This window comes from Nannospalax galili, unplaced genomic scaffold (assembly GCF_000622305.1).
Source record: "Nannospalax galili isolate Female #2095 unplaced genomic scaffold, S.galili_v1.0 scaffold53, whole genome shotgun sequence".
Lineage (NCBI taxonomy): Eukaryota > Metazoa > Chordata > Mammalia > Rodentia > Spalacidae > Nannospalax > Nannospalax galili.
Window position 1 is genome coordinate 314,158 of NW_008332852.1, and position 16,643 is coordinate 330,800.

The 16,643-nt window shown below is 37.4% G+C and overlaps 1 protein-coding gene across 3 annotated transcripts in view; it reads left to right on the plus strand.

Annotated features, from left to right (window-relative positions):
* Positions 1-16,643, plus strand: part of Lama2 (laminin subunit alpha 2) — a 679,163-nt gene that overhangs the window by 220,591 nt on the left and 441,929 nt on the right. For all 3 annotated transcript variants that reach the window (XM_008827821.3, XM_029560968.1, XM_029560969.1), the window contains exon 4: positions 10,528-10,770. In XM_008827821.3, the coding sequence (XP_008826043.1) occupies positions 10,528-10,770 (243 nt within the window). The remainder of the gene's footprint in view (positions 1-10,527; positions 10,771-16,643) is intronic.

Sequence of the window (16,643 nt, forward strand, 5' to 3'; positions counted from 1 at the left end):
TGTTTGGGCACTGGGAATTTAGAAAATGGCCTTATAAAAGTGGACATCACGGCACTCACCCGAAACAGATTTTTAGAAGGACTGTAGAACTGCTGGGTTAGCCAGAACTCAGGTCAATGCTATCTTTCGCAACACTTAGGAAGGGTCTCTGGTCTCTACTTACTGATGCAGTGTAAAGGTAGGCACAGCCTTTAGGTTGGACTCTTCTGTTGTTTACTTTCCATTTTAGGCAAAATGCTAAACATGGAAAATACTGTTTAGTTCCAAGATTCTCTAATTTTTTTTCATTTTTTGAGAAAGGATCTCCCACGTAGCTCAGGCAAGTTGGAACTTACTATGTAGCACAGGGTGGCTTCAGATTTATGGCAATCCTTCTACCTCAGTCTCCAAAATGCTGGGATTATACATGTGAGCCCTCATGCCCCACAAATAAATACATTTTTCTGAAAATAAAGATTCAGAAAGGGAAGGGATAGCACAATAAAAATCTATAATATTATAAAGAAGACAAAAATAGAGAAATAATATGTATCTCCAACTATATCTTGTACCTTTCTGAGGATGATTATAATAGGGTAGTGGGTGATTCACGGATGGCAGGGAATTCAATAGAAAGGTTATGGCAAAGCAATAAACAACAGAGGATACAGATTATTCATAAGAAAATCCTTAAGGAAAGACAAGACAGTGAAAAGTTATATATGCATGAAAATAGCTGATGCCGTTTTGTCTGTAATAGGCAGAATCGGATAAGTGTTAAGTGACTCTGATCTGTGGAAAACATTCATGAACCAAGATCAAAAATTGTCAGTCTGTCTTTGATATATTATTTTCCACTGTTAACATTATATTTCTAATTCTTCTCATCACTACAAATCTTTGCTATTTTTCTCAATAGCTTTGAACTGCACTGATTCATTCATGTCTGTAGTGTCATAAATTGGAGAGCACATAGGTTTTCCTTACCCTGTAAGTATAGGAGCACAAAAACAAAGGCAAACCTGAGTATTTCTCCAGGGTGAAAAATTTTCAGAAGGCAAGCTTTAAACTGTCACAGTTTTGATTGTCTGTGATTCTCACCAATATCGCGCTCTGTGAAGGCTTCATTGAAAGGGCTGTCATGTTCTAGGAGAACTCAGCCTACCTGCTCTTTTACCAGTGGCTGGTGAGAAAGCCATGCTGAGCCAATGACTTACTCACAGGAGGCAGGTCAATCTTCTGAAACCATAGATTGTTTCAAATGAGAGAACCATGTGAAGAGAGAAGGGATGTCAAGGGCAGCAATAAAGACAAGAAAAATGCTTGCCTGGGTTTCCCCTGCAGCTAACGCTATTAAGAATGATAGTAACTTAATGAAGCATGGACGTCTACATGTGTTAATAAGCTGAGGGAGGACCACATTCATTCCAATTTGGATTTCATGTACCTACGCTACAGGTTTTATTAGCCTGCACTAAGATTTTGAGATCTTATGGGCCAATAATGCCTTTCAGAGTTGATAATTATTAAAGGATATTTCTTGATCTTAGAATGCAGCATAGTCACAGTAAAATGCTGAGTTAACTATCAAGGTAATTAAGAAAATACATTCAGTGTTTTCACTTTTAAGCATAAATACTAAATTACTGCCAGTGGTAATATTATTGTGTGGAGAAATATTTGTTTATTAAAATTAGATAAATTAGTAAGCCTTTTTGTCCTATGAAAAAAAATCAAACACACACAAAATATAGAGGATATGATGGTTACAGATGTGCCAGTGCCCACCTAATAGGAATTAACTCTCATGACTTCCTTCAAGCCAGTTCTCTCTCTCTCTCTCTCTCTCTCTCTCTCTCTCTCTCTCTCTTTTAAATCTCACGACTCCCTCCAAGCGAGTTCTCTCTCTCTCTCTCTCTCTCTCTCTCTCTCTCTCTCTCTCTCTCTATGTGTATGTGTGTGTGATGTGCCTCCATATGCATGAGGAGGCAAGGAGGACATCAATTGTCTTCCCCTACTGCCTTATTCCCTTGGCAGAGGGTTTCTTACTGAATCTGAGGCTTGCTCTTTCAACTAAGCTGGCTGGCCACGGAATTCCTGGTGTCTACCTGTCTCTGCTTTTCAATACTGGGGTTACAGGCATTCCTGGCCATGATCTGCTTTTATACTGAGGCTGGGGGTTTGAACTTAGGTCCTCATGGTTGCAAAGCAAGTGCTCTTCCCCACTGACCCATCTTCCAAGTTCTCTGCCCATGTTCTAAACTCATCCACATCCTACTCTGTCACAAGATTATTTAGAAAAAAAGTCTTTATATATCTCTCACCCACTGAGCCATCTTCCAAGTTCCCCCACCATGTTTTAAACTCATCCGCATCCTATTCTGTCCCAAGATTATTTAGAAGCAAAGTCCTTGTACATTTCTTTCTCTTGGCAAGGTAAATGAAACCACATTCATTCCTAAAACTTACTGCTTGTTTAATTTTAACAAGTATCAAGTAATCATTCCAATCTATCATACTTGCTTGCAATTTGAACAGATAAGAAATTTCATCAGATGCACATGAGGACATAAATTGCAATTGGTTGGATCTTTTAGTCTCTCTTGATCTAGAAACCCCGTAATTTTTTTTTCTGCTTACAATTTTTAAAGAATTCATGTGGTTTGTCCAGTGGAAGCTGTCACATTCTGCCATGTGCTGATTGCAGCTCTGTAGTGTTGCTTTCAGATGCCTGCGTTTCTTGAAAATGGTTCGTTCAGACTTGCTCTGATTGCGTTTCACTTTTTTGGCATGACTGCATTTCCAACACACTGTGGGAATTCGGGATATCCTGATATTGGGGAAATTAATGACCACCAATATGCATTGCTGACCATGGACACCTAGTTTTCAGTATAAGCCTCCTTCACAATAGAGAGAAGCATGCTGTATACCACCACTGTGGAGGTTTTCACTGTCTAACAGTGCATCCATCCCCCTACTCACTGTGTGTTGATTTCAGCATTTTCTTGGTTATTCTTCATTTCAACATTTGACAAGCTCATTGAGGTCTAGGATAAATCCATCTAATATTTTTAATGAAAAATATTATCTTTTGGATATTAACAGGGAGAACTGAAAAATAATTCATTATTTATTAGAGCTAGAAGGTGACTTGCCTTCTTGTGTAGTGAGATGGAAAAGTCTTTCAAATACTGCCTGCTGAAAAGTTAGGAATTGATATAAACCTCTTATTAAAAAAAATTCAAGAATAATTGCAAATTTTCCTTTCACCATTTTAGTCATTCAGCCATGGTTATTGTTTCCAATGAATTCATAGGTGGTAGAGTCAATCATTTTCAAATGCATTCATTTCACATGAGTTTAATGTAAGTATTACAAAAATCTGTTTTAATTGGGAGCAGAGTCTTCCTGTTTCTATTGTGACCTGGGAGCCACTTATCCTGAGGCAGAGAGGCACATCTGCTTACCTGCAACTTCAACAGATTCATGCTCAGCAAAGGCAGTAGACATTTGCAGGAGGGTTAGATTAGTGGCCCACACAGTATAATTGAATGACAATTGCAAACCATTTTTGTGTGTCAAATTATTAAATGAATTTGCCTGAAGATAGAAGGCATGAGTGAGCAATCGTCTCTGGAACCTGTGCCATATTATTCTAGATTTCTTGAAGTAAGTAAATTGATGAAGGGAACAGAACTCAGAATATAATGACTGGATATATTTCCAGGTTATTTTTTTAAGTTTATAGCATCATTTAAAACCTTTTAAATTTGTGGTTAGACTTAAATGCAAGTCTAGTAGCATTATTATACTTACATCTTTTTAAGAAATGATAACAGCAAGGAACTGATTTTCTGAACTTGCTCAGAAATTTTGCTGGGGAGTAAGAGCCTGGTTATATGCATCTGAGATGGGAATGGATGCCGAATGAGTCTTCCTTTGTGCATGCATTTTCACTGAGTTTCATTTCTTCAGCCCACTTCATGCTTCTGCTTCTGCCAGACATTCCTCTAGAAACTTCTGGACTTTCACCACAGCGGCAGTCATTCTAAGCTCTACTGTCTTTCATCAGTAACTTTCACAAATCTTCCAGCAAAAGGCTAAATTCTATTCTTTCTCTTCTCTTTGCAGTTATTCATTTCTATTTTGTTTCTTTAGGGGTCCCAGAGGAAAAAGCTCATAATCATTTGAACTGTATCCATCAATTCAAACAAATAAACAACGTATATATTTCTATAACCTTCAATTCAAAGAAAGAAAGAACATATATATTTCTGTATCTCCTTGGAGTCTTCCAGTTGGTACTGATCTTGAAAACTCACACTTTAATCCTTTCTCATTCTGATATTAACTCACCCTCATCATTTTAAAACAAGATGGATAAAGAAAAATTGACAGATACACTATTTTAAAGCAAAAGAATACAGATGATCTTACAAAATACAAGTTTGGCAATAGGGAGATTGTATTGCAGATGATAGAATTGTTAGAATTCATAGTATAGGCAAAAGTAGATAATAGAATATTACAGGTCTTTCTGTTGGTGATAAATGATTATAGTCCCCAGACAGATAGCAGTGCCGAAAGAGGCAGTGCTCAATAGAGGAAAGACATTAAAAGTGCAAATTCTAGTCTAATGAGCAGTTAAGAAAGAACACTTGGAGAAGAATAAGTTGGGTTAATCCTCCAAGGAGAGTACACTGTTTCTCACATCCAGTGGCCTTTATCAATGTTTATATGTCTTTTATGGGGAGAAACCTGTAGGAAAGACCAGTCCTAGTTGCATCATTAAGGAGTCATATTCTTCCTGATTTATTTTTCTAAGATTTATTTTATTTATTTGTCTGTGTGTATGTGTGCTCGTGTGCACAAACACACACATGCACACAGACTTTGGAGGCCAAAAGAAGGTGTTACAGACATTTGCAATGTGCCTGGCTTGTTATGTGGGTACTGGAAAGCCCAATCATCATAGTTATGCAGTAAGTGCTCTAAAACTTTGAGTCATCTCAACATCCTTCACTTAAATATCTAGACTATCCAAAACACAGCTGTTTTTGGTAGCATCCTTCTGAAGCCTAAGGGACCAGAAGAAAGGGGATTCTTGAGAGTCTTACAAGTAGATGTTAAAAAGAACATCCAGCAATGCATGCATTAAGAATTGGTTCTGAATACCAGGTCCAGCTATGTGTTTTATAGGTGAGCTAAGGTACTCAGCACAGAGTCACATGGGGTATTCCAAGCTCTTAGGTTACTTGCTTCAGGAAGTACTGCACCAGCATCAGAATATCTTAGGCTTGAAATGGAAAACCATCTTTCTACATGATGCTTACTTTACATTATGGTTATTCTGGGGCTTAAAGATCCTTCAGAAGGCGGCTGTATTGGTTACTTTTCTGTTACAGTGATAAAACACCACGAGCAAAGGTAACTTACAGAAGAAAGAGTTTATTTTGACCAAGAGTTCTAAAGGGATAGGAGACCACCATGGTGAGGAAGCATATTAGAAAGCAGCAGGAACTATGGCAAGAGGCTAAAGTTCAAATATCACACCTTCAATCTCAAACCAAAGTAGAGAAAGAAAACTGGAATTGAGGTGAGGCTATGAACTCTCAAAGTCCACCCCCACTGACATACTTTCTCCAGCAATGCTATACCGCCTAAAGATTCCATGACCTCCCCTAAAAGCACCACCAACTATAGACAATGTATTCAAACAATGAGGCTATGGGAGATATGTTTCATTTAAATCACCACATTCCTCTCTCTAACCCCTCATACCCTCATGGCCTTATCATAATGCAAGATGCATTTAATCCAACTTTAAAATTCCCCATAGTCTTTAACAGTCTAAATGCTGTTCAAAGTCTCTTCTGAGACTCAAGAAAATATTTTAACTCTAACCTCCCTGTAAACCAAAATGACAAATTAAATGCTTCCAACATACCATGACACAGAATTTACATTCCAATTCCCAAAGGGAAGAATGGGGCATAGTAAGAAAATACTGGACCAAAGCAATTTTAGCTTCTGTGTGGGTGCTGGGAATTGAAGTACTTTTTATAATGGGGTATTTACTTTTCTTGTTGCACACCATAACAGATTGGGAATTTATTCATCTGGAAATAAGTTATTAACACTACTGAGTTTGAAGAGTATTTATACCGAAAACACAAGAGGCAGCTAAGAAAAATGGCATAGAAAACACTAAAGATCTATTCTATTAGAGACATTGAAAATTGGGAGTCCTTAGAAAATCTGTTAAAATTTTCACAGCCATTCTTTGAAGCCTTCAAAGAAGGTTTCTATTCATTGTGTTTTTCAATAATACTATTTATAACACTTTAAAAAGTTTATTCATAATAATGCATGCCAACAAATTTAATTAATATTGCATGGGATGTGAAAGAATTCATTGAAAATAAATGAAAGAATGATATTGTTTTGAAATGGAACTCCTGTAATACTTTTGAAGATAGTGATGATGTTTCCATGTTGTTTCATACTGGCTGTTTTACTGAATTGTAGAGGAAGGCTCTCGGATATTTTGTGGAGCTTTTTTTTTTTTTCATCCATTATTCCAGTGCCAACACAGAATCTCTTGAATCATAAATCCATATTTCAGCTCCAAGAGAATTTAGCCTCTTCCTATTTCTAAACAAAGTTCCTTATCTATAACCTCCTCAGTGCATCCTTATTTTTCTTGTGTAGCAACTGTGATCTCTAATATATTTCATTATCTTTCGTTTTATATATCTCAAAAAAAATCTTTGCAATGTTTTGTGTTTTTTTTTCCTGAAAGATGCTAACTCAAAACGTTTGTGTAGATCCTCTCTTTCAAAGAGTATGCAGCATTTTGTGTTCATCATCTCACTGTCTTGTTCATAGGTTGTCTTTGGAAAAGAAATACTAGGAAGCAGAGTGTTAAATAGGTTACATAATTTTCTCAGCTTATCAGGACACAATAATATGAGCAGCAAAGAAAATGCATGCCTTGGTTCCTGCAAGGCATTTATATCCTATTGTTGACTGCAGGTCATGCTCTCTCAAACAGAAATGGCCAATGCTAAACTAAAACCTGCAATAACGATGTTACAGTGATTTGGGCTACTCAACTAGATCTAATAAATACTGAACACTCACTGCCTCAAAAGTATTACAGCAAGAATTGTAGCAGCTTTAAGGATGTAAAATCCATAGTTCCAGTCCTCATGGTACTCATAATTTAGTTGCTCACTTTCTTTAGTGTTTTAAAGCTCTGCCAGGATTGCTTTGGGATTATAAACAATTAAGAGTAGACTATGTCATAATTGTACAGTAGAGGCCGTTCTCCCTTTTCACTTGTTAAGTGGAATCAGTTGTTTTGTTCCTCAGTAAATTTCCTATGAGGAAGCTTCATACCCACTTAAATGGAAATAATTTATTAGGAACAATACCTAAAACAGTTCAGAAGTAACAAATACTGTAGGTAATAGAGCATGACTCCCATAGATCTTAGGAAACTAAGCATGGTGGGAATTACTATAGTCCCTACACTTTGGGAGCTTGGGGTAGCAGAATCACAAGTTCCAGGATAGCTAGAAATTCTTAGTGAGACCCTGTCTCAAAAACATAATATGAAATAGGGGTAGAGATGTTGCTAAGTGATTGAATTTTCCTAGTGTGTAAGAGGCTCTGGCTGTACACCCCATCACCACAAAACAGCAAAACAAACAATGACCAAAAAAGTAAGACATTTGTGCTAATAGAAGTAAGCAAGACACTGGGATATAGAAAGAACCCTCCTGCTCCTCCTCTCCTGATTCCTCATTCACAAAGGAAACATTCTCAACATGCTTATGTGTATCTTTACCTCAAATGCATATGCATTTTAAAATATTTATATGCACATACATGTGTGTGTGTGTGTGTGTGTGTGTGTGTGTGTGTAATTATACTAAATGTAAACTCCAGGCTGGGGAGATGGCTCAGTGGTTAAAATCCTTGCCTTGTGTGTATGAGGTCAAAGTTTGTATTCCCAGCTAGGTAGGTATGGTGGCCCACTTGTAATTCTGGCACTCTGAAACAGGAGACAGGGCATCCCTAGAGCAAAGGGGCTAGTCAGACTAGCCAGCTTGACAAGCTGGGGGTTCAATAAAAGACCGTGCTTCAATGAATGAGGTGGAGAATGATGGATAAAGTCTCCCAACATCAACCTTTGGATTATACACACACACACACACACACACACACACACACACACACACACACATGCATGAACATGCACATACATACAACATGCATGCATGCCCACATATGAATCCACACATATCTGAACACACATATACCAGATGCACATACAAATGAGAAAAATTATAAACACATATTTACCATGTGAATAAAAGTCCCCAGAAAAAACCTTCCATCTTCAAACTGGACATTCTCCTGCAAGGCTGATCAACTGATTAGAATTTCAATGAATGTGGAGAGTTTGGAATGTTGCAGGTCCAGCGCCTAATTACCATTTATCTCTGGCCTAAATAGCCACACCTTGCCCATGTCTGTTTCTGATCTAACATCCTGTGACTAACAGATAAAAACCTTTTTGAATGCATTATCCTAGCAGACCACCAGGTCTCACCAATCAAAAAGCTAAAACTGTCATCCGATAGCATCTGAGACCTATAGTAGAAAACCCACTCTTTACTATGACCCGCCTACTGAATGTATCACCAATGTATTTAAAAGTTGTCTTGATTTATGACTTTCCTTTGTTCTGTTACTATAAAAAATTAATGTAACTCTTACCATGATGGAGCATGGAATTTGGGGTAACCTGAATCTGTGTTCCTGGGCCATGGTCACTCATATTTGGCTCCAAAATAAACTATCTCTTACCCCCTTTGAGGCGAGAGTTATGCTTTAGCATCAACAACCACTTACATTCGAATGGCTTTCATTTGAACGGAATGACTGAAGCCCACACTGATGAGAATACGTGTTTGGCTGTTCCTTTCTGAGATTAATCTTATGGCCTCAAGGGAAGAGGTGGCCTTTGGACAGCAGCCGTTTACCAACAGAAGGATTTCAGTGTTTTAGCTTGCAGTTTTCCCACTACCTTGCCTGAACAGTAAATATCAGCTTTAGTTTCAATCATTTGAGGGATTGCCGTTTTTCTCCTCACTTAAAACTTCGTGTGCCTACCTTCTACCAAGTATCTCCCAGAACCAGCTGCACCTATGCCAAATTTTCATGTTTTAAAATTCCTTATTTTATATATATGTGTATATATATATGTGTGTGTGTGTGTGTATGTATAATGTGTAGTCATGAGTCTATGAAGATCTAATCCCCTAATCATGAATTAGATAGTTTCTTTCTAGAATATTCTTTTCATGATTAAAAGACAATGGGTCCTTTAATCACATTGTTCCATAGAGCATCTCCAAGCTCAACCTCACTAGTAACCCCACCAAATTAAAGCTGATATTTACTGTTCAGAGCTTAGAGCTGTTATTTCTTACAGAATGTATCGATGTGGAATTGATTATATTGCTTTATTAACACTTTTCCTGGCTTATAATTACCATTCTAGAGAGATAGTAATTTTACCTAGTTTGTATCTCTATTTCTACCCAGGACATTGCACAGATGTCATTTGATAATATCTGCATTAGTCTTTTAGACTTTAGACTGCATTGGTAAAGACATACATTGTCGCAAACATTTCAATGTTTCTTTTTTGAATCTTCAAATTGTATGTAGATTTGAAAGTAGAAGCTTGACTGTTGACAAAGTAATGATGTCTTTTTATTTCCCCAATTTTTACGTTTGTTTCTTGAGAAGATGAGGCACGGAAACCCTTTATTTCATATACTCCAGTTTCAATCACTTGTCTGCATGTCACTGGAATTTCTTCTCCATTATTTTCTATTTACGGATGCAGAGAGAAATAGACATTTATTGAGTATGCACTGCGAAGTTCTTTGTCAAGTACTTTGTATACACTATCTCATTTAATCTAAGTGGTCTCTCAGAAGTGTGCTTTTTCTTGACCTTAATTCATAGAAGCTGGAAGTTGGAAAAACGAATCTTCCCAGCTTCACACAAATGATGGGCCCACAGTTTGGGCATAGGAATATGCTACTGAAGCTGTGCTGTTTTTGCTGCAGCACATGAAGTTTCCTTTTTGAGAATTAAATGATATAAAAAGCATGTTTTATTTCTAACATATATTTTATTTCCTCTAATATATAAGGTGAGGAAATTCACATGCAATCAGAGGTTTCAATGGTGATGACTGCAATGGAACTTTAAAAATTAGGTGAAACAATGCCAATGAATTGGAGAACTCAAGTCTACTCTTAAGTCATGGCTGTCAAAATGAAACAGCTTGTCTTAGCAAAAAATTATTAAATAAGAACATGCAATAGTAAACTCATATCAGAGACTATAATAGGGCTACAGAACAAAATCTGAAATGAAATTTCAGTTAGCAGCAAGTTTTCTACTTGGCATAAGAAGAGAACACTTGGAATTCAGAGCTATGCTGTCATCCTTCCCCAGGTGTTCCAGATTGCCTATGTGATTGTGAAAGCAGCCAACTCCCCTCGGCCTGGAAACTGGATTCTGGAACGTTCCCTCGATGATGTGGAGTACAAGCCCTGGCAGTATCATGCTGTGACAGACACAGAGTGCCTGACCCTCTACAATATCTATCCCCGCACTGGGCCGCCATCCTATGCCAAAGACGATGAGGTCATCTGCACTTCATTTTATTCCAAGATTCACCCTTTGGAAAATGGAGAGGTAAGATGAGAAAGCTTGCCATTGAAACACATTTAAAATGGCAAAATAGCCCTGTCAAACCAACGTGAATATATCAGTAATTAATGTCAGGGAAATTTTAAAATGGGATTTAGCAGAAGTACATTTAAATGAGTTATTAAATTAAAAAAAGGAAGCCCAAGGTGATTAGAATGTTAACTACCTTCATGTGTCTCTTATCTTCAATAAAGATCAGAGAAGAGGAAATGGGTTTAAGTTGGAAAGTCAGTGATTAATTTTACATCTAAAGAGACTTTCCTGATAACAGCATTTGCTAGTGATTAGAAAAAGACTGGAGAACTTAAAGAAAGCCCTATAGTTTTGCATACACAGTCTGAAGATGGAGATGAAAGAGGGGAATTTGTGAAGAAATATAATTCACATAAAAAGAAGTCCTGTCAGATTCTGCATGTGTTGCTGCTATTGCAGCGAAGGGTGACAGTGGGGTGTGTTCCCTTTGGTCCAGTATTCCTGAAGAGTGAAGCATACTACTTAGGTTCTCAATTATATACAAGCTCGCTCAATTCAACAGTGTTCAGCTACCATGTAATCTTCCTTTTTTTGTCCTCTAGCCAATACTTTACTTTTATTCATGAGTGTTAAGCCACAGATACAAGATATGGCTTCCTTGATACTAGCTGTGTGTTCTTGGTCCAGATGCTTAAATTCTCTGTGCCTAAGCTTTACTTCACATAAGCTGGGAACAATTGTAATAGTTAACTGCTTATTTGTGAGTATGATGTATCATTATTTAAAGCATTAGGATAGTGATGACATGTAGACAAAGTATACTATAAACATTTGTGCTTTTGGTTGTTGCTGCTATTATAACAACATATATTGTATATAATAACTATTATTATTAAATCCCTAAAATACTTTAATCTTGGTTTATTTACTCTTGAATTCTTTAGTACCTCTTCATTTTTTTTCTTGCTATTTCTGTACATTTAGCATATGTGGGTTATCTTCTTTGTCGTGTTGATTTAAATAGTTATTTCTCAACTTTACATGGTGATATGTCTCAAACTACCCATTACAACATGAAAATACCATAAGCAGCAAATTGATTTACTATAGTAGCCTACCAGACACTGTAGCTCTGTGTAACTACCTTACATCAGCCTTCCCTTGGGCACAGATATCTAAAATAAAGCCCATTATAACAGAGTTGAATACCTCATGTGAGTATGTGATTTGTTGAATACAGTATTGAAATGAAAAACAGTGTGTCTCTGTGGGAGTAGGAGACACAGATGAATGGTTTGTGGTTGTGATGAGATTGGAAAGCACAGCATTAGCACAATGCAGCATGAAGCAGTGTGGTCATTGTTTCCCCTTGTCATAGAAAGCTGGTGGGGAGACAAACCTGGTGGGGAGGTACAGCCTCTGTTCTCGAGCATTGCAAGAAGGGATTGTACTGTCTACCACAAGCCTGGGAAAAGACACACGCTGAAAGTGCATCTCATTTTTTCGCCATGACAAGGGCAAGAAATTCAGAGGTGAAATTGTCCTAGACTGGGGACTGTCTTGGCTTGTCTGATAGTCTCTCTCCCAGGCCAATATCAGAAGCTAGTATCATCTTCTATATGCATTTTGAGAAAACCCACACCCTCATACTATCACTTCCACACCAGCCAACCTAAGGAATCTCAAGATAACTCCAGGAAGGAAGAAGGTAGGTTGTTTTGTAGAAGTCTTTCAGACTTTTTTTGTCAATTTTATTCTCCAAAGGCAAACCAATACCTCACTCTATTTCAAAATCCATATTAAAAAATACCATTTATGGACAAAGCATTCGAAATGGCATGCTCAGCAAAGGTCTCAATCTGACAAATGAAAAAGAGTCAAGTGCAGTGAGTCAAACAGCCACTCAACCTGTTTTATGCCCAAAGGTATCGGGTTCCTGGCCAGTTTTGCCTCAAGACAAGGAAGCAGGGATGCGGAGAGAACGTATGCATATGAGTTGAATTGTATTATTTTTTCTCTTCCACTGTTTATCTAGGAGTACTAATTATCTAATATTCTAAGCTATTAGTTACAATTTTTAAAAAAACAATCCAATTCAGAGTTTGGTTGAGCAATATAAAGTATACCTGGGTAGGTATGTAATGTACATGTTTCATTCACAGCCCCTCACCATGTTCTCTCTAAATTTGTGATGGTTTTCTTTCCTTTAGAACACTTCACCCTGCCCAAAAGAACACGTATATATTTGCTTGTTTTGACTTTTATTTATTTATTTTGTAGGGTTCATAGGGACATATTCACACCAATATATAATGTACTTTGAACATATTCCCTCACTGCTACCAACTACTACCTGCAGTTTACGCACTAGTTCCTTTTGTTCACCTAGAGTCTTCTACTCATATGTCAAGTGTGTGTGCATATGTATGGTATGGTGTGTGTGTGTCTGTGTGTGTGTGTATAATGTGTGGGTATATGCAGTGTGTATGTATGATGTGTGTGTATGTGTGTATATATGCTATGTGTATGTGTATACTGTGTGTGGTATGTGTGTATAGTGTGTGTGGTGTGTATGTGTGTGTGGTGTGTGTATGTGTATAATGTGTGGGGTGTGCTGTGTGTATGGTGTGGCTGTATGTGTATTTGTATGGTGTGTATGGTGTGTGTATGCATATGTTACATATGTGTGTATGAGGTGTGTGTGTATAAGGTGTGTGTGTGTGTGTGTGTGTGTGTGTGTGTGTGTATGTCTATGAATTCTAGGATCCACAAATGAGAAATACCATCTTGTTTGTTTCTTGAACTAGCTGTATTTTTGTTGCCCCCAAGACAACAACCACTACTAAAACCTATTTGTTGTGAATATTTCTTTCCTGGGAGACATGAGCAACATCTATTCCCTCCTTATAAGGTCCTAACGACAAACTAAATTTTAATTCCACCAACATTCACCTTGGGGAATCAATGTGTTTATTGGACTTACTTACAGACCATGAGTGAGGGGTTACTTATGGGAGCATGGGAGACCCCAAAGCAGCCAAATTGGAAGGTTCTCTCGCAGCATGGATGATAGAATAGCTTCCCCTTAGCTGCATAGATGGATCCCCATTTCAATTTACACCCCCTGTTGATATACTCTAGAACCTTCCAAGACCCAAGGCCACATGCAAATAGGGCAGAATTGCATACAGATGTCTGGGAGGATTGGCCAGGATTTCAGCTGAGAGTCTAATGACTCCTCAGTACCTTCCTCATGAGGGAAGGTCAACCAGCCTGGTGGTAATGGTCTCTTGCAAGCAGGCATAGCTGATCTAATGAAGATGCCAACTGTTTTGCTGGGAAGAATGCACTTTACATCACTCATTGACAATGACTAAAAACAGCTAATTCTGTTTTTCCTGTCACAGTTTATTTGACTATTTGTTTCTTATAGGGAAGGGGCTGAAGCAAGAAGCAGAAAGTTATTCCAAATATTTGAAGTAGAATGATAGAACTTAAGAAGCTTTAAAATTCTAGTTTCTCCAAGACTGCTCCTTCAATAGTTTGCTTTGTGGTTTAGAGAAGGCAGGTACATACCCAAGACTCCCAGTTTACCTGCTAACAGAGCTGAAATAAAAATCCAGGCCTTCTGATTCCCCCTTAGGGGTTTCTTTCATGTTCTTAAAGTTGATTTTTAAAAGAATCTTGGCAGTTGTTAAACTCAGAATGGTTTAGAATAGCCATGGGCAGAATTGGTGGACATGGTACTCCTTTTTTTGTTTTTTTGTTTTTTTTTTTTGGTCTTTTTGAGACAGGGTCTCCCTGTAGCCCCAGCTGTCCTGGAACTCACTATGTAGACCAGGCTGGCCTTGAACTCACAGAGATCCACCTGCCTCTGCCTCCAGTGTGCTGGGATTAAAGGCAAATGCCACCGCACCCAGCCTGGTATTCCTTTTTTAAAAAATATTTTATTTATTATTTTTATTTTGTGTGTATGAGTGTATTGCCTGCATGTATGTGAGTGCACCTGTGTTGTACAATGCCACGGAGGTCAGAAGAGGACTTTGGATACTCTGGGAACTGGAGTTAAGGATGGTTCATAGCTGCCATGTGGGTGCTGGAAATCGAACCCGGGTCCTCTGTAAAAGCAGTCAGTGCTCTCAACCACTGAGCCATCTCTCCATCCCCTGGGCACGGTATTCCTACACAGAGTTTTAATTTTGAGATTCCATGGTATGACACATACATGGGACTAGGAAACTTAGGTTCTTATTCCAGTTCTAGCTCTTTGTTGGACCTTGAATGGGTCAATTTATCTTCCAGACATTTCTGTAACTATAGATCACTGTAGGTCCCTCACATTCTTCCTTCCCCACTGCTATCCCATATTCCTTCTGTCCCCCTCTCAGGCATCATATAACACTGAGAAATTCCAAAAAGTTTGGATGCTGCCCACCATATTTCCCCATCAAGTTATTATGAAATAAATCTTAGACTTTTCTATTAGGCTTTAGTTTTAAAATGATACACTTTTGTATAAACCCTGGCATGCAATTTTCAGTGTATATTTTGAAAATACCTATAGAGGTGACAGTAAAGTAAGAGAAACAAATATATTAGCTAGCAAGCAAAATCTGATCTTATAGGGGCCATAATGGAAATATGTAGAATGATAAATCCACCCTCCTCCAAAGTTGGTTGAATGTTCTTTGGGAAGATAATCTCAAACTTCAAGGTCGATAAGCAAGCACATCTCCAAGGTATCTCTTTCCAACTTGATAACTAACAGAATTTGTTGTAAGACATTGTTACTATGGAGAGAATTTTAGATTAGAAACAGTTTTCTTTTGGCACATTTTATTATTTTCTGAATTCCACTGCTCATGTAGAGACAGAGCTTACTACATTCTGTTCTTTGAAGAGTCGTTCACATCCTTAAAGATTTTTTTTTTTTATATTTGTCTTTGATTGTCAGTAGTTTGGTTATGATGTTCCAAATTTTTGCTTCTCAATACGATAGCCACAAGCTATATATGGTTATTTAAATCTAAATCTTATTCAAATATTTACTGGAATTTAGTCAGTTACACCACCCATGTTTCAGGTGTGCAGTAGCCATTCATGATTAGTGGGTTCCACATTGGCTTCTACAGAATAGAACATTTCTATCCTTGCCAAGCTGTTGACCAATACTGCTTTAGATTACGTCACTTGTTTTCTGGATTGAATTTCTCTTGGTTTTATGTGCCTATAGAGTGATGTCTTTAGTCAGTTCAAGAAATAATTCAGTAAGTGTCTCCACAAATATTGTTTCTTCCTCCTTCTCTTTCCTTAAACAAATGTAATTAAAAATAACGTAGACCATCTTGTGTGCACAGTATGTGTATCATGGACTTGTACACTCTGTGGCATTTGCTCATTTGGACAATGTGTGTCTTTATTAAGGTATTTTCTTCTAGTATATATTTTTAATTTTTTAAAATTTAATAACCACATGGTTAGAAGAAGCATTTCATTACAGTTTTAACATATTCAGTAACCCATTCCAGAGCAAGGATACATCTCTTTCAAAGGGGGATGTAAATTTTTAGGTTTACAGTTGAATTAATATAGTCATACAATATTGAACTCAGTATAAACCCTGTAAGACATAAAATAGAATGAGTTTTTACCCTTTAAAGAAGATCTCTATTTCATTTTAATGGTACTAACACTTACATGTTTGCACATGTGTCTTTAATCTCTATGTATCTTATTATTATTAGTTACAGTCAGTTACACTTGGATCCTTAGTACCTGAGTATGGATATAAAGTCATGTTTATCACCTCCACTATTTAACATGAAGTAAATTTTTATGCTTCCTCCTCAGATAAGCCTTTTTAAAAATTTTGTTGATTTTTTTGT